The sequence below is a fragment of the Euphorbia lathyris genome, chromosome 2 (genome assembly GCF_963576675.1).
Source record: "Euphorbia lathyris chromosome 2, ddEupLath1.1, whole genome shotgun sequence".
In the NCBI taxonomy this organism is placed as follows: Eukaryota; Viridiplantae; Streptophyta; class Magnoliopsida; order Malpighiales; family Euphorbiaceae; genus Euphorbia; species Euphorbia lathyris.
The window spans coordinates 54,595,583-54,619,614 of record NC_088911.1 but is presented as its reverse complement, the minus strand read 5'-3'; the positions used below and the strand labels follow the sequence as shown (position 1 = coordinate 54,619,614).

Here is a 24,032-nt window from a genome sequence, read left to right as displayed (position 1 = left end):
GTGTTGTGTCTTCGCGTGTTGTTGAGTGCTTTTTCATTTTTAGATGTAAAGTTTGTGGTTTGTTACCACAAAAACTAATAAATTTAAATTAGTCAAAACCTCAATATTGGTAGGTTGTAACTAATTGGAAGAAAGTCACACTGAAGTTAGAAGGATTAGAGATGCTCTAATTCGGATTGATCAGACAAGATGATGTAATAATAAATGAATAAATCATATATATATATATATATATATATATATATATATATATATAATCTAAAAGTATACACCAACTATATATCACTTGGAAAATATATTATTTTTTCAATTGTAACCTAATAAGCTTTATGGTCTCATCACCACCGTATTTTAGTGTACTTACAACTATTTCTACGTCAAATTATTAGTATTTTAAAATTAAAATATTGATTATTTAAAAAAAATTAAAGAAAAGTTAATGAATTATGAAAGTAATGAGAAGATCCAAAGTTTTTGGAAAGTAATGATTCTTATCTCATTTCTTTAAAAATAAAAAAATAAAAAATCGAGGTCATATTGTGCCGTGATTGGACCATCAGATCCCGAGTTGACTCTGATTTTTATTGGTTGTTGAAGATTAATAAACCCAACATGATCTAAACTAGAGACCTTGTTGGTTTTCGGTCAAACCGGCCGATTTATTTCGAGTCAAACAATATTGTATAATACTTAATTATTTTTAAGTGGGGTCATTTATTTTTTCTTATAGAAATTGGGACGAGACAGAACTTGGGCGGGGTAAGTGGGGTCATTTATTTATTGGTATTAATGAAGTTCATTACAATTACAAAAAATACAAATTGAGTTAAAAAAAAAAGTACAAATTAAAATCATTACTATATAGTATAAATTTTTATTGATATTATAAATACTCTGTTAGAAGGCTAAAAATATTAATTTTCACATAATATTTTTAACCTAAGTTGAACCTTAAATTTTTAACCATCTACCATTTCATGTTTCTAGGCTAATCCAGTTTTGATAACTATGTTATCAGAAGTCAAGTCAATGTGTTACAAATACATTGGTTTAAAGCTTTGATGATTGTAGAGAGCTCGACTGAGAGTGAGATACACATACATACCTCCAACTTATAAACATAATAACGTACTCATAATAATATAATCACTATTTCATCCTACTATATTACAATTTTATTTTTACAAACTTCGCTTACATAATATTGCTTTACTACAAAGTAATAAATGCTACCTTAGTATCTCTAGAAATAGTTGAAAAGTGAGTCATGCAATCTATAAATTAGCTGTTTCAAAAAATGAATGATTCTAATATCAGTAAAAAGGATAGAGTAGATTATCGAAGTATGTAATAAAGATGTATCTCTGGAAATGTTACGTGATAATTGAGAGTTTAATTGTATTTACTCTGATGATTGATTACAAAGATAATAGGATTACATTGGATGTCCTTATCAGAGTAGGATTTTATCCTGATTAGAAATAGATCTCCTAACTAATCTAAGTTTGAGTATCTGGATTATTACACTAAATGAAAGGAGAAACAAAATGCATAAATGAAATAAACAGAAAATAAAAACACAAGGCATAAATTGAATTTAGCAAAATTCACCATTATCCACAGACAATTATTGTAGAAAAATAATTATTTGAACACGATTCCTTTTCTACAGTCTTTTCTAGTAAACAAATACACACATACAATAATAAATAATTAAAATTGAGCATAGGCGACGTCTTCATCCAAAATAAATTCGGGTGTATCAATAGCAACAGGAGTAACTTCAGGTTTGTGCAAAATGGTCATATAATCCCCATCAAAAGAAGAGAAATAAGCATTCAAAAAAGCAGCCATAATTCCAGCAACCGTTGTTCTAATTTGATTTTTATTAGGATCCCCATTGACACATTTATGTTGAGCTATGAAGCCCATAGTACCATCCAGATCATCATCTAGCATGTCGACATGGCCATAATCTGTGATGACAATATGACTAGTAGGAGGTGTGGTCTCCCTGTAAAACTCAACATGATTCATATCATTGGGTGCACAAGCTGGGCAAATCAATGCACATATTGTTTGATTACCCAAACCAGTACCGATAACAGTATTAGGAATGGTTAATTTAAAAGAGCGAGGAAGGTATGTGAGAATTCGGGGTTCATCTTCATTTCCTTTACCTAAGCCAGCAACAGGGTCTAAAGCTAATACTGCCGCAATATCTACATCAAAGCCTTGTGTAATTGCCATTGCAAAAGATGTCTTTGCTCCTCTTCCATGGCCTCCAAGTGTAAACATGTCGAGGTTGGCTTTAGAAGTGGAAGGTAGCACTGACTGTAGATATTTGGGTAACCAGTTCACCACTTCTGCTGCATACTTAACTTCATCCGTTCCACTTATAGGGTTACCAAATACTTGGCACATGTATAGCTGCACATATTTACATTAAGAGAGAGATTTAGTATAATTTAAAATGATGAACACCGACAAGTGTGAATAAAGAAGAAGTACCTGAGGAGCGATGACAATATAACCATGAGTAGATACGAATTGAAGGATTTTAGAGTAGTAAGAGTTCTCAAGGCAGGAGGCATGTAGAAATAAAAGGACTGGGAAATTACCGGGGAGCTGATCTGGGCTGTATATTCTTAAAGGTTTAGGAGGTGTAGAAGGGCTTGATTCATCGAGTTGAATAAAAGTAGTTGGGTATTTTCCTGTTTTAAATATATTTAATGTGAAAGGTGGTTTATCATCTACTGCTTCCGACACCTTCAATACCGTCAGAATTGCCAACACAACTGTTACTTCTACTACTCTACCCATCTCCTCTTTCAGAATAATTATGGGAGTTGCCTTAAACCTCTCCCCCTATTTATAACACAACTCTTACTTTCCTAATTAACTTATTATATTATAAAAGTACTTTTTCTTTAATACAATTTTAAATGCATCTGTATTATTAATGTCCAATGTCTATCATTATAATTATTCTTATTCACAATAAAATTCTATTTTTTATAAGTTCCATTTGGTTCATTCATCAGGGTCGGTCCTGACAATTTAGAGGTCCTAGACAAAACAAGTAGTAAGGGCCCCTTTAATATAAAACTTACTAATTGATTTTGAGTTAAGGTGCAAAAATATCTCTAACGTTTTGGATCAGGAGCAATTTTACTTCTAATATCTAAAATGATGCAATTTTATCCCTAACGTTGGAAGCCAAGAGCAATTTTACCCCTAACATTGATAAATTGGGTTTATTTGATAAATATTTCATCAAACTGTCTTCTCGATCATGAATCTTGTCATCTACACTTCACACATGCGTCAATTTATCAGTAACAAATCACAAACATATGTTGGGATGTAAAAAAAAATAAATAAAATATACAGTCTTTTGTACGAATTGGACAAAAAAGAATTCAAAAAATTCACCGAATTTGTAAATATTAATCTTCAGTTCTATTATTAAATTATAAAACACATGAAATCTTTTTTAGAACGAATTGATATGCAATTGGTACAAAATGAGAGACAAAAACATGTGTTTTATAATTGTGTCTGAAGTTGACCTAAATTATCAAAGTTATGGGTAAATTTGCTATTGGCTACCAACGTTATGGGTAAATTTGCACCATTTTAAACGTTAGGAGTAAAATTGCTCCTCGTTTGCCAGTGGGTAAATTTGCTCTTGGCTACCAACGTTAGGGGTAAATTTGCAACATTCATGTATATATATATTCTTACAAATAATATATAGAACTTATTTTTGTATAAGTTCTATTTGGTTGATTCATGTATAAGTTCCATTTGCTTACGATAGAAAAGCTTGATTTGTGTTGGGTTTTAAATATTTAAAAACAAGGCCGAAAAATAATCTAATCACCCGTATTGATTCAAAGATCCATGCTTCATTTAAAAAGTAAGAAAATCATATCATTCCGAGTAGTTTTGATGTCGAGTCTGACGAGATCAATTGCTGAAAAGAAAACTCTTTCTATGATCACATACATACACGAAGGATTCACTACTATAATTGAATATGTATACTATTACCATTGGTTCAATTACAAAGATTATATTTTCTCTCTATTTTGGTGCTCTGAAGAACAGAGTGCCGATTTGCACAAAATGACCTAAAAGATAAAATCATAAAAGCTTCCCTTTTATAGTTTCAGTTAGAGAGAGAGAGAGGGGGGAGGCATTTAGGTTAGATTTTTTTTTCATTTAATTAAATATAAAATAAATTCTTGGGTTAATTTCAAATAAATGTTTATGTTTCGTGGTTTAATGTTTTTACAGGCCGATGGGGGGATTTAGGTTAGATTTTTTTTCATTTAATTAAATATAAAATAAATTTTTGGGTTAATTTCAAATAAATGTTTCGTGGTTTAATGTTTTTACAGACCGATACCTGTGGTTTTTCTTATTACAAACCAAATTCTATGGTTCGTAAAATTTTCATTTTTTATTGGCTTTAATTTGGCCGATAATGACCTTAGAAAAGAAAACTTTCAAAAATTAAACTTGTTTAGGATCATATTTACTATGGAACCATAATTTTTATTTTCAAAATCGTCATTTTTGAAGTTTTCTCTATTTAAACATTAATCTTCACTCTCATAAAAAAAAACATCATCTTAATGACCTCAAACCTAAAAAGTTGAAAAATTAAAATTGTTTAAACTATCAGTTGAAAATTTTTCATTTTTGGTTGACTTTGGCAAATTTGACCGATAACGACCTCAAAATAATAATAAAAAATTCAAAAATTAAATGATAATTTAAGCAACTTTAATTCTTCAACCATTTAGGTTTGATGTCATTTAGGTGTTTTTTATGTGAGAACTAATGTTTAGAGAGAGAAAACTCCAAAAATGATGATTTTGAGAAATAGAAAAATATGTTTTCATAGTAAATATGATACTAAACAACTTTAATTCTCGAAAAGTTTCATTTTAAGGTCGTTATCGGTCAAATTTGGCAAAGTCAACCCAAAATGAAAATTTTACCAACAAGATGCACTATGTCATTTTCCCTTTCACATGACACAAGATACATGATAGAGATTTGTTTTCTTGTCGTCTGATTATTTTTCGTGACAGTTTAAATCAGCTCAATTCAAATGTGGCCTTCCAATGACACAAGTCTGTCATCTATAAAAAGCACGCGTTTATGTCAAAATTTACTTAATCATTAGATGACATTAATTATAAATAACTGTCATTGTTTGCGGAAAACAAAAAAAAAACAGCAATGAAATTTTCACTTACGCGGCCAACAAAAACTTATCGCGCTCAATCTTTTTGACTGAAATTTCAGCTCATATATAAACCTCTCTCTCATTCCAAATCCCTAACTAAGTTTTGCACAACTCGTCTTCATCTCTCCCACCCCTCTCTTTGGCTATCTCCGGCCGGTTGCTTTCTCACTGGGTCGAAACAAGGTAATGGCAAGCCATATTTACTTCGTTCCTGGATGTATTAGAGTTTCATTGTTCCTTACAATTCCTTTTCCTCATCTGATTTACTCTTGTGTATGTTGATTTCAGCAGCTGAAAACGATATCTATTATATCGTTGAAAAGGTTAAATCTCTAGTCTTTATCTTTTTTAACCTAGGGCAATATATACTTTGTGATGATGACATAGGTAAATATTGCTCTTTTTATTTGCAGGGATAGTACGTAAGAGTGCTGAAGTATATGGGACGGCTGATGGAAAAGATGGTTTCATGCCTACAACATATGGGAAGATTTCTTTAACTTGTTGAGTACATATATTGTTATGTTGGTTGCATGCATGATGTGGTTGTATGCCTTAGTCAGACATGAGTATGTGATAAAGGGTTGTGTATAGGAATTTCCATATACTAAATTCGTTTGTATATACAATAGTCAGACATGAGTATGTGATAAACAATGGTTGTGTATGTGTATTGCTATGAAGCTTATGGTTGATGTTCTGTTTAGGGAGCTAGAACTAACTATGAGTATGTTTATGAACATGCTTAGTGCTACTTGTATATAACTTGAGTACGGTGAAGCATAGTCATATGGTCATCTAAATCTCCATCACTATGTATCGTATCACTTGGCTTGGTATGCTTATGGAAAAGCATTCAACATGGTGTTGTTTATGTGTATTGCTATGAAGCTTATGGTTGATGTTCTATTTAGGGAGCTATAGAACTGACTCTGAGTATGTGTGTGAACATGTTTAGTGCTACTTGTATATAACTTAATCAGTGAAGTATGGTGATATAGTCAACTGTTGCTATCTGTGTCACTTGAATATACATATACAACATGTTTTGTGTCACTTGAGTATTGTGCTTGGCATATTCATATGGTCAACTAAATCTTCATACTATGTATCTTGCCACTTGGCTTGGCATGCTTAGAAAAGCATTCAACAAGGTGTTGTTTATGTGTATTGCTATGAAGCTTATGGTTGATGTTCTGTTTGGGGAGCTATAGAACTGACTCTGAGTATGTGTATGAACATGCTTAGTGCTACTTGTATATAACTTAATCAGTGAAGTATGGTGATATAGTCAACTGTTGCTATCAGTGTCACTTGAATATACATATATAGCATGTTTTGTGTCACTTGAGTACAGTGAAGCATAGTCATATGGTCATACTCAGTACAGTGAAGCATAGTCATATGGTTATACTCTTATGCTATGAATGTTCATTGAGTGAAATAATGTTCATGCCTACAACATATGGGCTGTGTATAGGAATTTCCATGTACTGAATTCGTTTGTACACAATAGTCAGACATGAGTATATGATAAACAATGGTTGTGTACGTGTATTGCTATGAAGCTTGCATGTATGAAGCATAGTCACCAAGTGAAGCATAGTCATATGGTCAACTAAATCTCCATCACTATGTATCGTGTCACTTGGCTTGGTATGCTTATGGAAAAGTACTTAACATGGTGATGAAGTTATATGATTCTAACAACAGAAGTTTATGACTAAGCTTGTGGTGACAGTATCATACACTTCATCACCGCACTCACTTCATCATGAACTATACAATCCAAGTGGCAGGTACATAGTAATGGAGCTTTCAAGTATCATATAGCATGTTATATGTCATGTTATATGTCCCTTGTATATATTGTGATTGGCCATACTCTTATGCTATGAATGTTCATTGAGTGTAATAATGAAGTATATGGGACGGATGATGGAAGAGATGGTTTCATCCCTACAACATATGGGAATACTCTTATGCTATGAATGTTCATTGAGTGAAATAATGAAGTATATGGGACGACTAATGGAAGAGATGGTTTTATCCCTACAACATATGGGAATACTCTTATGCTATGAATGTTCATTGAGTGAAATAATGTTTATGCCTACAACATATGGTTGTGTGTATAGGAATTGTCATATACTGAATTCGTTTGTATACAATAGTCCGACCTGAGTATGTGATAAACAATGGTTGTGTATGTGTGTTACTATGAAGCTTGCATGTATGAAGCTTATGGTTGATGTTCTGTTTAGGGAGCTAAAACTAACTATGAGTATGTGTATGTGTATGTACCTGCTGCTATCTGTGTCACTTGAATATACATATAGCATATTCTGTGTCAGTGAAGTATAGTGATGGGTTGATGATGCTATCAGCATGAGTTTTATATCAATTTAGGAATAGACATGTATGTTGAAACACCTTTCCACATGATTTTGATTTGACAAAATTATTTAAGTTAATCCCATAATTAAACAATTAAATTTAAGTGCTTTGATTTAATTGTACTAATGAGTTTGTTCAATGTTGAGTAAGCTAAGTAACAAGAACAAGAACTAAGAATCTATAAGAGAAAGACAAGACAAAGTCAGCAAAAGCAAATCACACAGCAGAAGCTGAGTAGAAAGCAGCTCAGCTTTAAGAAAAAAAATGTCTTCTTCAGAAAAGCTTGAAGGCGAAGTCGCTAAGTCAAGCTGAGTAGTCGTCAGGTCAGCGTCAATGATCCGTCAACTTGGAAGACAAGGTCTGACAAAATTCTGAAACAAATCAGAAGCCTCGGAAATCTATCTTGAAGACTTTTTCGAGAAAGAGCATGGACCATCTGACTTTTGCTAGAAGAAAAACCTAGTGCAAGAAGAAAAACCTGGCGCAAGAAGACGAATCTGGCAAAACTGGCTCCTGACGAAAACAGAAGACAGGATTGGCCTGCAACTCTGAAAGCTGACCAAGTGATGACGAAGAAGACCGTTTTCCCACAACGGCTATGTCTGGATTCAAATCATTGAAGCCTCAAGATTACTATAAAAAGGCCAATTCATCACTTGGATCAAACACGCATACAAGAGATACATATAACAAGCAAAAATCTTCACTAAGTCAAAATCCAAAATAGAAGCTGTCTGAAAAGAAAAAGCAAGCTCTTACACCAAACTCCAATCATTGTGTAAAAGTCTAGAGTGATTTTATTCATCTAAGGTGTTCTTCATTAAGTGGGAACAATTCTTGTATCATTTGTAAAAGGTTAGAGAGAAGCTGAGTACTCGGTTATAGTACTCAGTGGTAGAGAGAAGCTGAGTACTCGGTTATAGTATTCAGTGGTAGATAGGATTGAGTAGACAAATAGAGGACGGTACTCTTGCATACTCAGTTGCTATTGTAAAAGGTTTGTGCTCTACCTTTAAAGAGCTCAGTAGAGGATTGAAAAAGCTCGGAAGGATTCCGGGACTAGACGTAGGCGGAGAGGCCGAACCAAGATAAGTCTGCTGAGTAACTTCTAACCCTTTCTCTTTATATATATATGTATATGTTTCTTGCTTAAAATTACTCAGTAAATAATCTGTACAAGCTGAAGCTGAGTAATCTGAGTGTTGAGTTGGAAACTGACTTAAGTGTTACTTCCCAACTCACAACTGAAACAACTCCAGTTAGTATCTGATTACAGTTGTCTCACACCACACTCAGCCTTGCTGACCTAAAACTGAGTTAAATTATCAAACATAAAATTAAGTCAGCATTATTAAGCGAAAAAGTTATATTAGTTCCTAACCCCTCCCCCTTTGGAACTAATCCTATTACATTACACGGGACCAACAAGTGGTATCAGAGCCTAAGAGCTCACTATTCAAGATAAAACTATCTTGAGCTGATCCCTGTAATGGCTGAGAACAGCACTCATTTCCTTCTAGGAAATCAAACAACCCAGATACTCCCTGAGGGATTATCTATTAGTCGGCCTTCTCTGTTCTTTGGATCTAATTATACATTTTGGAAGAACATGATGAAAAAATTCATTCAGGCAACAAATATGAGTGCATGGCTAACTATAGTCCAAGGCCCTTTTGTTCCCTATGAAACCATTGATGGTGTAAAAACTGTCAAAAGCGAGGTGAAATGGTCAGAAGATGACCTTAAGAAATTGCAAAATAATGCTTCGGCTATAAACATACTTCACTGTGCTTTAGATGCTGCAGAATACAATAAGATTTCAGGTTGTGAATCAGCACAAGAAATCTGGAAGAAGCTGGAGGTGACCTATGAAGGAACCAACAAGGTCAAAGAGTCTAAAGTGAATCAACATATGCGGCTGTACGAGCTGTTCGAGATGAATGATAATGAAGACATCTCTGAGATGAATGCAAGATTCACTAACATAATCAATGAGCTTAAAAGACTCGACAAGAACTTCACTGAAGAAGAACAAGTGAAGAAGATTCTAAGAAGTCTCCCTAAAAGCTGGCAAGCAAAGAAAACAGTTGTTAAAGAAGCTCAGGACCTGACCACATATAAATATGATGAACTCATTGGATCTTTGCTGACCCATGAGATTTCAATGAAGAACTTTAAAGTAAAAGAAAAGTCTGCAGATAAGAAGCAAAAATCCCTTGTCATGAAAGCTGACTCAACTGATGCTGACTCATCAGATGATGAGGAAATGGCCATGTTCACCAGAAAGATAAAGAAGCTGTTTCGAAAGAATGACAAATACAGCAGAAGGTCATTCAAGAAAGGTGATAAGTACAAAGCTGAGTCTAGCGACAGCAGACACAAGAAAGACAGCATAAAGCCCGTTACTTATTTTGAATGCCATCAAGCTGGGCACATCAAATCAAGTTGTCCCACTCTGAAGAAAGAAAAGAAGAGCAGCAGAAAGGTAATGGTGGCAACTTGGAGCGATAGTGATGAGTCAACCTCGTCAGAAGCTGATGCCACTGAGTCAGCAAACACCTGTTTCATGGCTGACGAATCTGCTGACACTTGCCACTCTGAGCAAGCTGACCTCTCCGGTAGGTTTGACCATGAGGAACACTCAACCGAGGTAACATCTCTACCATTGCTCAGAAATGAAATGATAAATGCCCTGAGTGATCTCTATACACTTATCAAAAAGTGTAACAAGAAAATAAGAGCACTCAGCAGGCGATGTGATGAGATTGAAGAAGTCAAACTCAGTGACCTTTGACGTCTCCTCCAGGACAATACCAGGCAAGATGAAAATCTAAAAATCATGCATAGGTTTGTCTCTGAAGTCCAATCAGATTCTAAGAAGCTGAGAAAGGACATCACATCCATACAGAACCAGCTGAGTACATTGGCTAAGAAAAGGTTCTATTCAAAGACTGAGTATTCGGGTACTAGTCAGCAAAGACGGTACACTCAGCAGAACAGTTAGTGTGACTATTGTGGAAAGAAAGGACACACTATAAATGTGTGTTGGTATGCTCAGCACCATTGTGCTGATCAAAAATGGAAATACCCCCAATGGGAAGTTTATTGTGACTTTTGTGGGAAAGATGGCCACACTATAAATGTATGCCATCACAAAATAAAGTATGATGCATCACCTGTTGACTCTAACAAATGAGGATCCAAAAAGACTTGGGTACCTAAAGATAACTAGTTACATTGTAGGTGAGCCTGAGGTGTGCTGAGAAGTCAAAGCTATGGTACATTGATAGCGCATGCTCAAGGCATATGACTGGTGATGAAACTCAGTTCATCACACTTGTGCATAAACGAGGAGGAAATGTAAGTTTTGGAGACAACAAAAAGGGTAAGATAGTAGGGTCAGGAACTGTTGGTGGTAATCCTACTATTGAGTCAGTCTCCCTAGTCAGGGGTCTTAAATATAACCTACTGAGCGTAGCTCATCTATGTGACAGCGGTAGAAAGCTTGTATTTGATGCCACTGAGTGTAAAATACTCGAGGGAAAAACAAATGAGTTGATTTTAACCGCCCCTCGTATTGACAACGTCTTCATGCTAAACTTAGAAAAGAAGTTTTCAAAGAATATATGCTTAGTGTCAAAGGAAGATAATTCCTGGCTATGGCATAGGAGACTTGGTCATGTAAGCATGGACCTCCTTGCCAAATTAGCAAGAAAGCAATTAGTTGAGGGATTGCCCAAACTCAGGTTTGAGAAGGATCAATTGTGTAATGCATGTCAGCAAGGTAAACAAACTAAAAAATCTTTTCAAAGTAAAAATGTAGTCTCAACTAAGCATCCATTAGATTTACTACACTTGGATCTTTTCAGACCAGTCCAACCGCTGAGCTTGGGTGGTAAGAAATTTTCCCTGGTCATTGTAAATGACTTTTCTCGGTACACTTGGGTCATCCTGATGAGTAGCAAGGATGAAGCTTTTGAGATGTTCTCAACACTAGTTAGAAAACTTGAAAATGATAAAAACCTAAAATTAGCTCACATCCGAAGTGATAATGGCGGAGAATTCAGAAATCAACAATTTGATGAATTCTGTGAAGCTAGCGGCATTGACCACAATTTTTCTGCTCCTAGAACTTCTCAACAAAATGGGGTAGTTGAGAGGAAGAACAGAACCTTAGTTGAAATAGCTAGGACAATGTTGAATGAGAATAGGCATCCAAAGTATTTCTGGGGTGAAGCTGTCAACACAGCTTGCTATATACTCAATAGGGCTCTAGTCAGACCCATACATAAAAAAAACCCTATGAACTTTGGAAAGGACGAAAATCCAATATTGGATATTTTCGTGCCTTTGGTTGCAAATGTTTTATTCTAAATACTAAAGACAACCTTGCTAAGTTTGATTCAAAAGCTGATGAAGCTATCTTCTTAGGGTACTCAACAAACAGCAAAGCATATAGGGTGTTTAATAAACGAACTCAGGTTCTAAAAGAGTCTGTACATGTTGAGTTCGATGAAACTGACCCTGCAGGGAAGATAAGTCAGTCTACCGAAGATGACCCATGCTCAGCTTCCGCTGACCAAAATGGAGCCGTTGAGTCACTACCTCAAGGGCTGACCAAAGGTAAAAACGAACCTCAAATTATCTTTGCTGACCAATACAATCCTGCAGAGATTGTTGAAACACCTACCCCTGAAGACACTACACTACCAAAGGAGATCAAGGTTCCAAGAGGACACTCTAAAAGTAGCATTCTTGATACCGCTGAGAACACCCTGATGACCAGAAATCAACTCAGGAGATATCTCAGCAACGTAGCTTTCGTGTCAGATCTTGAACCAAGAAACTTCTCAAAAGCTGAGAACGATGAATTCTGGATAAATGCGATGCAAGAGGAGCTCGATCAATTCAAAAGAAATGAAGTATGGGATTTAGTGCCTACACCAAAGAATCAAAAGACCATAGGAACAAAATGGGTATTTCGTAATAAGCTAGATGAACAAGGAAACGTAGTCAAGAATAAAGCCAGACTTGTAGCTCAAGGTTATAGTCAGCAAGAAGGTATTGACTATGGTGAGACTTTTGCCCCTGTAACTAGATTAGAAGCTATAAGAATATTGTGTGCATATGCTAGCTTTATGAATTTTAAATTGTTCCAAATGGATGTCAAAAGTGCATTTCTTCATGGAGTTATAAATGAAGAGGTTTATGTTAGTCAGCCTCCAGGGTTTGAGGATCCAAAATTCCTAAACCATGTCTATAAACTCAAAAAGGCTCTGTACGGCCTGAAGCAAGCACCACGTGCTTGGTATGAAAGGCTCACCAACTTTCTGTTGACTAGAAACTATGTCAGAGGAAAAGCTGACACAACCTTATTCATTAAGAAAAAGGGTAAAGATACCCTGCTGGCACAAATATATGTTGACGATATTATTTTCGGTGCTACTAATGAGTCAATGTACAAGGAATTTAGCAAGCAGATGCAAACTGAGTTTGAGATGTCAATGTTGGGAGAACTCAACTTCTTCCTTGGACTTCAAATCAAACAAGGCAAGAATGTCATCTTCATTAGCCAGACCAAGTATGCCAAGAAGATATTGAAGAAATTTGATATGGAAAATTGTAAGCCAATATCTACTCCAATGGGTACGGACACTATGCTTTGTGCTGATGAAAAAGGTAAGTTAGTAGACAGCAAATTATATCGAGGTATGATTGGCTCTCTACTCTATCTAACGGCAAGTAGGCCAGATATTCAGTACTCGGTATGTTACTGTGCAAGATATCAAGCTGACCCTAAGGAATCTCGTTACATAGCTGTAAAAAGAATCCTTAGATATTTGCAAAGCTCAGTGAATGCAGGTTTATGGTATCCCAACACGAATGATTTCACACTCGTTGGATACACTGACGCTGACTATGGACGAGACAAGCTTGAGCGGAAAAGCACTTCAGGAGGATGTCATTTCCTTGGAAGCTATCTAGTGTCTTGGTTCAGTAAGAAGCAGTCGTCAGTTGCCCTGTCAACAACTGAAGCTGAGTACATTACTGTTGGAAGCTGTATTGCACAAGTCCTATGGATCAAGCAACAACTTGATGAGTATGGAGTTCAAACAAAAACAATTGAAGTCAAATGTGACAACAAAAGTGTCATTGACTTATCAAAGAATCCAATTCAACATAGCAGGATGAAGCATGTCAGCATTAGGCATCACTTCATCAGAGATCATGTACTCAAAGGTGAGATCAAGCTGACCTATGTTCCAACAGATGAATAGCTCGTAGATATCTTCACGAAGCCATTGGCTTGTGAACAGTTCAGCATACTTAGGGAAGCTACCGGTATGTCTAATCCTCTTCAATAAATTTCTGAGTGAAATGAATGTTGAGTGATTATAATATGCCGAGTGATTATTACATGTTGAGTAACTGTTAGATTCTGAGTAAATATGAATGCTATGAAATCACTATATGCTGAGTTGCTATATATATTGAGTGATTGCTAAAAGCTAAATTACTACGCATGCTGAGTACCCCTTTTACGCTAAACTATACGCTTAGAAAACCAAACGTTGAATACCTTAGACGCTGAGTTAAATAACTTGAATAATAAATGTTTGCACGCGTATTTAAGTAGCCACATAGGATGACGTAAGCGTAATGATTAGAAAACCATGCGCCGAATGTGTCATTAATGTCAGAATTAAATGTCGTTGATTGATTCAAGAACGAACCGCCATTCTGACCTATCAGATCAACACGCTCCGACTATAAATAGTGAAGGATGTCTCACTAATCCCCTCTTACGCTTGATAAATTCGCACTCGATCTCTCTCTCAAATCCCCAAATCCTCTGCATTTCTTAAGAACTTCTCAAGAACACCATGTTCGACGATTCCCAGAACCATTCAAATGATCAATACGATGACAACCGCTCAGATATAAATCCTCCCTCTCCAGCTGAGCAGGAATATCATGATATCAGAATGGGAAAACAATAATAAGAATGAAAACATGAATCTGGCAGCTTGGTCTCCTTGGTGAGGAAGTCATCTCACACAACATGTGACATGTTTGACATGACATATTGTTGTAAGCTTTGACCGCTCCTTTGCTTGACGATGAGTCTTCAATCCCCCCCCCCCCCCCACTTTGCAAGTCACACTACATATGAATGAAGGCCACTCGCCGTGTGAATTTCTTCGAAAATTCTAGGAGCTCAGCAACCTACCCACACATCGTGTGGCTCATTTGACACATAGTGTGGGTTCTTTTTCATACTTCTTCATCTTACACTCGACTCACATGGTGTGTAGCTGATGTTATGCGTCTTGTGAGGCCTTCCTCCATATTGGTTCAGATTCTTATAGAAGATGTTTGTATCATTCTCCCCTTCTTAAAAAGATTTGGACCCCAAGTATAGCATAGGACAAGAAACAACGCGCCTCCCGACATGTGTTGTCCGCTCTACAAACCTAAGAACTCCATTGCCAACCCTAAGCTCGATGGAGCCATTTCCAACCATCAACAACTTGCCGGGGCCCAAGGCATTCACCGAGCACGCTATCTTGTGGACTCGTGTCATGGGAACTTCATGCTCATTTCTCCACTTAGATTCTTCGTCATTGCCCAAGTTTTGTACCTTAAGCTTAGAGAGGATGCATAGTGCTTCGAGATACCCCATAATTCCACTTTGGTTTGGGGTCAATCAATCTCGGGCCTCCTGACGATTCCCTTCTTTGCTCCTCATATCGATGTCTTTCTTAGCACACTTCCCGAACCTCTAGCTACTCCTTATAAGGTGATACTTTATTATAGGAACGTAGAATGGATGTCTTCCCAACAAGGCTATCATAGCTCTTAATTTAAGTGAGTTAACAAAATATGCAACAATGAGTTTGGATATTACCCGGTAAGAGACTTGAGCCAACCATTGCTTGCTCGTGTCAGGGTCAATGACCAATCCACAAGGCAACATTAATAGAGAACTAGTGAATCCATCCCCTAGAGTCAACTAAGTGTGGCATGTTTCTTCACTCCATCAGATTCCCTTTGAAATGCACTACCTGTTACCACTGCTTCAAGGGCTTGACAAGTCATTGCACTGCCTTCCAGTACCAGTTCCCATGTTCGGCAAACAATCAAGGTGGCCTTCTTTTTCCCACTAGAAGTACTCCTCAAAGGTGTAAGAACATACTTAACTCCATCCTTGAATATGATATAAGTGTTGATTATTCCCGCAGTGTGGCATTTTGATCGAATTGACAAGGCCTCTGTAGGAGCAAATGGTACATGTGCATCTCGACCACGTCACATATAGCCTTATCTTGGTAGGTCCCAAGGGAGATAGGAACCTTACACATGTGAGTGACATTAAGTTTCTCTCCATATTTGATCCAACCAACCCGATACGGGTGCGTGTGCGGTTCGGATATCAAGCCAAACTTGCTTAACGCGGCTCTACTAAGGATGTTCTATTGACTTCCTCCATCAACGATCACTTCACACATCATCCCAAGGATTAAACATCGAGTTCTACACAATTAGTGTTTCGGATTATACTCTTACTCACTCGATATTAACACTCTCTTTACCACATGCACATGCACAATTGGTATTTCAAATTATATCTTCTGTTTAGTATTGAAAGGCAAAAGACAATTCTGAAAAATGAAAACAAACGAGCACTAAACTAGTTGAATAAAATAAAATTTTAAGAATCTTATAATTTATTATTAAAAATATGAAGACTAAAGAGTATATTCGTTTTAAAATAAATCAAATACATAAATTATTTACCACTTTTATTATTATTATTAAAAAAAGAAAGATGTTGTAATACCAGTCTGGTGCAGAGACTGAAAGAATTAAAAATTGTAAAGGCTCTAGCGTGTTGACATGCCTTTTATGATTGGTGGGACAACACTTTTAAAGGGTGGTGTTTGAAACTGACGCAAAGATTGTGGCTGATAGTATTATTGATTTGTCAGAATTTGGTAAGTTGATACAGATTTGGTAAGTTGATACAGAACTGTAGAAGTATTTTGACTTTTGATTCGGACTTTAAAATCTCTCTACTTAGTTACCAAGCTCCAATTCTAGCTTCTTCTTTTTTTCAATTATGCCAATTTGACATGAAAATGTAATTTTCCAGGATTTACATTCCATGAGTTAATAAAGATTTAGTTTTTCTTAAAAAAAATAAAAATAAATAAAGATGTGTGTTATTGTTTTTTACCTTTATTCATTGCAATTATTGGATAATGATATGGAGGGTAAAAATGAAAAAAAGTTGCGCCCTCATCTTTTATATCAATTATCAAGAGTTCATCAAACATTATTAGTTCTATCTTCTTTATGCAATAATAGTAGTTTTGGTTGAATGTTAATTACTTAATCCCTCCATCTTTATCATGTGTGACATATTTGTTATTTTGATTAGAATCTATTAATTAGATTTAAATTTAGAATAAGATTAAGTGATTAAAAATTAAATTGTCTTTTTATGAAGAAACAAATTTAATTTTCTTTGTTTCAGAAAGATTTAAAAATATCTATTTCTTAAATTTAAATATAATTCGTTATAAAGAATGGATTAAATATGTTTTCTCAATTTCAAAAAGAATTTTTTTTACTGTACTTCGATAAATACATTCAATTAATCAAAATTATTTTATATATCACTTCATGAGAGATGATGGGTAAACAAAAAAAATTATACACATGTGACTGTTGGTGTCACGTCCGTGACTAAATTTCTAGAATTTATATTAATATATATTATAATTATTGGGTGTGTGAAGTTAATTTGGTACTATAGGAAAAGTTTGGAGTTAATTTGAGAGTTTTATGTGTAAATTAAAAGTTATGATAATTTTTAAAAGATTATAGAAAGATGGAGGATCAAACGTGATATTCGTCAATTTGAGATATATATCTGAAATGATATATACGATAATCATCATCGTCTTTGTTTCATTTTTTCTTTTTCTTTTCTTTATTTGCCTCTTCATCTTTTCCATCGTTCCTGAACCGTTTTTCCACCGTTTCTTTGATTTACGGAGATTCGACCGTCCGAATTATTCGAAATTGGAACCATAGCATCCTTATACATAGATCTAAGTCCTAACCAAAGAATTTTTGAGTTTTGACAGTGTTTGGACGGAAATGTCTTAGACAGAATTTAGAGGAGAATTGAACGGGTCTGTTTTCTTCAATTAGTAACCAAGGTAAGTAACTATCAACTATATTTTGAGTTTTATGTATACAAATATATATATAAGCAAATAATTTTCAGAAATTGATATTTTAAGGTTATATAGGAATTTTGTAAAATTGAGGTTTTTCACGATTTTGCTTTTTATTGTGAAATTATGATGCAAATGAAGCTATTGCCTACGCTTCTATGTGATTTTCAGATTTTACTTGATTATGTTGATTTAAGGTTTAATTTGGTTGAAAGTATATACATATATACATATATGTTTTTGGTTTCAATATATATCTATATTGAACAAAATGAATTTGATGATTTCTTACGAATTGTTTTTGGATTGAGAAATCTGTTGCGGTTATTGTTGTTATTATTTGGATTGAAGTCCAAATATGATTTTTATGATACAAAAAGGGCTAATTGAAGCCAAATGATTTATGGTTATGAAATAGTTTGGAAATTTGATTGTGAAAAGAGATTTGAGCACGTTATGATTTTATGATTTTATATTCATCGAAAGTTATCCGGATCGGTGGTTTTATATTTGAAGATCATGTTCAGTGAGGGACATGGCCTGTGTACACAGTTTGAAAGACCTATTGGGTATGACAAAGAAGTGTTGGGTAAGACCATATGGGATAGGCAATATTAAGAGACGTCTCGACTATATATGTGGTTATTGATTGATACTTAAGGGGAGAAACTCGAAGATGGATACAATGTTTTAAGTTCATTTGGATTATGTTTTCGGTTATGATTGATTTTAATATAAGGTTTTACGTTTGATTAAATACGAGTTGGTTTGATAAAACACTTATTTGATTAGAATATGTTATAAGATTTTGAACTCAAGAATGGATACAAGATTATATATTTTTATGGTTTTAGTTTACTACTTTGACTATATTATTAACTTAAGTTTGAGTATATTTTATAAGATTTTGATTAAATCCCTTTATAAATGTATATATGTAGCTATGTTAAATAAAGTTGGTTTTTATAGTTGATAATTGCTTACTGAGATTTTTGTCTCACGTTTTTAAATGTTTTAATGTTTTTAGGTGAGAAAGTACATGATAGAGAGACGGTTACCGATCGATTAGACGAGGATCGGAAGTTGTTGCTTATTGTTAGAATTATGGTTAGAACTTTGGTAATTCAATTGTAATATGATGAAGTTGGTAAATATGTTGAGGCTTCTTAAATGTCGATCGTGATCTTTCTATTTCACGCCCGATGCCGATTGAAATCGTTTAGGACCGGGTGTGACAGTTGGATATTTTGGATGGATCACCCTTAATGGGACCCGATCCGACCTATTTAGTTTATTCTATATATGAGGAGTTTGAAATAGGGATAGCAACGGGTACTATACCTGCAGGTATCCGACATTACCTGGCCTTAATGGGACTACCCGTACTCTGTATAAAAGGGTATGGGACGGGTATGGGGATCAAAACCATTGCCCGTTAGGGTAATGGGACAAGTATGAGAATACCCCCCAGGGTACCCGTTACCCGTTATAACTTTTTTATATATTAAAAGAGATTATTATTATTTAGACGTAAGATGTGAGATTTGAACTCCAACCTTGTGTTCTTCAACCATTGAGTGATACCACTGAATTACTTTATTCTTATTGATTAAGGTTCAATTTGTTCAATTTTTAGATGGATGATTTATTAAATTTATACTGTGTTAACTTTGTAGTATTTTTTATTTTATTTATTAATTCTTAACGGGTAAAGGTACCCGCGGGTACCCGTGAATTAAATTGGAAGGGTGTGGGATGCAAAAAGTATACTGTTAGAATAATGGGATGAGTACGGGTAATTAAAAAATAAAAGGGTAAATGTTTCAGATTGACACTACCCACGGGTACCCTACCCGTTTCCATCCCTAGTTTGAAAGTGAAAATGTATCTTTTCATTCTCGTTGAAAAAGAACAACATTTTCTCTCTCTCTCTTTCTGTGAAAAAATTTAGAAAATCTAATCTTTATCTTTTAATTCCGGATTTAATTCTTCATTGTATCTGTGTCAATGAAACGTACTTGAAGAAACATATTTATGAATATATACCTATAGGTGGTATTCCTAGTTTCGCCACTAAAACATTTTTTGTTAAAATTAATAAGTTGTGAGTCCCTTATGTGTGAAGAATCCTATATATTTAATACATGTTGCACATGGTACGGTAGGTCAATAATAGTGGCAAAGATAGTCTAAAGTCCCCCTCCGATCATCGATCCCCTTTAAGCAGAGATGGTCTATCAGATGTTTAAATTTCATTAAACTTTTTTTTTATAAAATTATTTCTTTCTAAATAATTATGTTAATATTATTATATATTAATTAATTGTTATGCGCTCTTAATGTATGAAAATTATAACAAAATTATAACAAAAAATAAAAATATAAAAGTGGTGTAATTTTGAAAAAGTTAACATTAGATTTATAAAGTATATATTAAAGATACCTACTTTTGGGCTGGTCACTTTTAATCAATGTTATTAGAACCGGACCGGACGTCAAACCGGATTTATGACTGGATCACGGGTCACTTGGTCAGATCGGATGGTTCGGATTGGTCGGACCGGATGACGTAATAAATAAATAATATTTATATATAAATAATTTAAAACTAATTTATATTTAGTGGAATGAAAACTAATGAATATGAGTAATATAGTAAGTTATATATTTTACTAATCCACAAATTACTTGGGCTTTAAAGTTATTTGGACCATTAAAATGATTTAGCCCAATAAAACTAACCTAGCCCATCAGTATGTGTAACTCCACAAGACCTAATTTTGATTCTTATGTTCCACTTTTCATCTACTTCATCCGCCTCTCTCTTTCTCTCCTGCTATTCCATCGCCTCCCTCTTTCTCTCTCTGCTATTCCTTTTTTCTTTTTGTTGAAGTCTCTCTGCTATTCCTAAGTTAAGAATTTTCTGATTTTTATTAAGCAATGACTGATTTTTCAGGCCCTGGTTATTGTTCGTAGATTTTTCTTAAGCATTGGCACTGAACCGGAGCTGCACCGGTTCCCGGTTAGACCGCCGGTGTCCGGTTCAACTCCGGTTGACACCGAGTTTTTGAAGGTCTGTCGGACCAGTCAAGCTCGGACCGGATTTCTTGCCGGTTCTCGGTCCGACCGGTCGGACCGGCCGGTCCGGTCCGGTCCGAGCTTGATAACATTACTTTTAATTTTATAGCATACATCACACAAAATCGACAATGTTTTAAGGTACTGGGGGCCAAAAAAGTTTTATCCAATCCTAACGTCTTTTAGGCTGAGCAATTTTAATTTTTATCCTCCAAGACAATAAAACTAAAACGACGATGTCTTAGGGTGTTGAAAGCTAAAAAAAAAATTTATCCAATCCTAATAAGATAGACTTTAAAAAAATTACCCCTAAATTTATAACTCTAAATTTTGTATCAGTGTGTGAATGAAACGTAATTCAAAAATTAAGTTATTTTAATTCTCAAAAGTATGAAGTTTGATTTTGGATAACTTTTTAGTTTAAAAGGATAAATAAGATAAAGAATGCATAAAAATAATCTATATATAATATAAAACAGTAATAATGGAATTGAGGTGTCACTTCCTCCATTTTTACTGATAAAAAATATAATAAAAAATATAATATATTAACTTTAGTTATATTATTATATTGATTTATAAAAAGATTATTTTATCCGTACTATATCTAAGAGTTCTACAGAATTTAAATTAATCCCTAAAATCTCTTTAATTCTCTGCATACCTATATCTAAAAATTCTACATAATTTAAATTAGTGTCTAAAATCTCTCTAATTCTCTGCATATCTATATATAATATAAAACAGTAACGATAGAGCTGAGGTGTCACTTCCTCCTTTTTTACTGATAAAAAATATAATAAAAATATAATCTGTATATAATATAAAACAGTAACGATTGAGCTGAGGTGTCACTTCCTCCTTTTTTACTGATAAAAAATATAATAAAAAATATAATATATTAACTTTAGTTATATTATTATATTTATTTATAAAAATATTATTTTATCCGTACTATATCTAAGAGTTCTACAGAATTTAAATTAATTCCTAAAATCTCTCTAATTCTCTGCATATTTATATCTAAAAGTTCTACATAATTTAAATTAGTCCCTAAAATCTCTCTAATTCTCTGCATATCTATATATAATATAAAACAGTAACGATGAAGTTGAGGTGTCACTTCCTCCTTTTTTACTGATAAAAAATATAATATAAAATATAATATATTAACTTTAGTTATATTATTATATTTATTTATAAAAAGATTATTTTATCCGTACTATATCTAAGAGTTCTACATAATTTAAATTAATCTTTAAAATCTCTCTAATTCTCTGCATATCTATATCTAAAAGTTCTACATAATTTAAATTAGTCCCTAAAATCTCTCTAATTCTCTGCATATCTATATATAATATAAAACAGTAACGATGGAGCTGAGGTGTCACTTCCTCATTTTTTACTGATAAAAAATATAATATAAAATATAATATATTAACTTTAGTTATATTATTATATTTATTTGTAAAAAGATTATTATATCTGTACTATATCTAAGAGATGTACATAATTTAAATTAATTCCTAAAATCTCTCTAATTCTCTGCATATCTATATCTAAAAGTTATACATAATTTAAATTAATCCCTAAAATATCTCTAATTACCTGCATATCTATATCTAAAAGTTCTACATAATTAAAATTACTCCCTAAAATCTCTATAATTCTCTGTATATCTATATATAATATAAAACAGTAACGATGGAGCTGAGGTGTCACTCTTTCCTTTTTTACTGATAAAAAATATAATATAAAATATAATATATTAACTTGAGTTATATTATTATATTTATTTATAAAAAAATTATTTTATCTGTACTATATCTAAGAGTTCTACAGAATTTAAATTAATCCTTAAAATCTCTCTAATTCTCTGCATATCTATATCTAAAAGTTCTACATAATTTAAATTAATCCCTAAAATCTCTCTAATTTTCTGTATATCTATATCTAAAAGTTCTGCATAATTTAAATTAATCCCTCTAATTCTCTGCATATCTATATTCTATATATAATATAAAATAGTAACGATGGAGCTGAGGTGTCACTTTCTCCTTTTTTACTAATAAAAAATATAATAAAAAATATAATATATTAACTTTAGTTATATTATTATATTTATTTATAAAAAGATTATTTTATCCGTACTATATCTAAGAGTTCTACAGAATTTAAATTAATCTCTAAAATCTCTCTAATTCTCTGCATATCTATATCTAAAAGTTCTACATAATTTAAATTAGTCCCTAAAATCTCTCTATTTCTTTGCATATCTATATATAATATAAAACAGTAACGATGGAGCTGAGGTGTCACTTCCTCCTTTTTTATATCATTAATTGTAATTATTAATTATATTTTTGTTAATATTTATATATTAAGATGAATCCGTGCATCGCACGGGTCAAAAACTAGTTAATATATAATAATATGAACATAATTATTTAGAAAAAAAAATCTAATAAAAATATTTTTATAAAAAAAGTTTAATGAAATTTGAACATCCGAGAGACCATCTCTGCTCAAAGGGGAGCGATGATCGGAGGGGGATTGAGCTCCCTAAACTCTAGAATATCTCTGTCACTGTTATAGACTTATCGTACCATGTGCAACATGTATTAAGTATATAGGATCTTTCACACGTAAGGGACTCATAACTTATTAATTTTTTTAAAAAAAATTGTTTTGATAATTATGAGAATATCGAATTTGATTATGTGCGTATTTATAGACTAAATTTGTAGTACCAAATTCACTAATGTTCAGGGAAGTAGGGGGAGAGTGTACAAAGAGCTTTTCTGTACGGGGCCCCAGTTTTTTTTATTGTATAATATCTAATTGAATTGTTTTTATTATTTATTATGTCCAAAATTAAGTGAACGTTAACTTAACCAGAAAATATCTAATCTAATGGTTTAAGAGTTTTAAGAAACCTAATTTATTATTATTACATAATATATAATTAAATTATTTTTTATTATATTTATTATATCAAAATCAAATTAAAGTATTTTGGTGTTTCATTTTGTAGAAATATTATTTTT

General features: G+C 33.5%; 1 protein-coding gene across 1 annotated transcript; it reads right to left on the bottom strand.

Annotated features, from left to right (window-relative positions):
• Positions 1-1,587: 1,587 nt before the first annotated feature.
• On the bottom strand, positions 1,588-2,849 carry LOC136218256 (chlorophyllase-1-like). The gene is made up of 2 exons (XM_066005049.1): positions 2,512-2,849; positions 1,588-2,430 (listed from the first exon to the last, which is right to left on the bottom strand). Exons 1-2 carry the CDS (start codon positions 2,821-2,823, stop codon positions 1,714-1,716), a joined length of 1,029 nt encoding a protein of 342 aa, XP_065861121.1. The 5' UTR covers positions 2,824-2,849; the 3' UTR covers positions 1,588-1,713.
• Between the last annotated feature and the right edge of the window lie 21,183 nt (positions 2,850-24,032).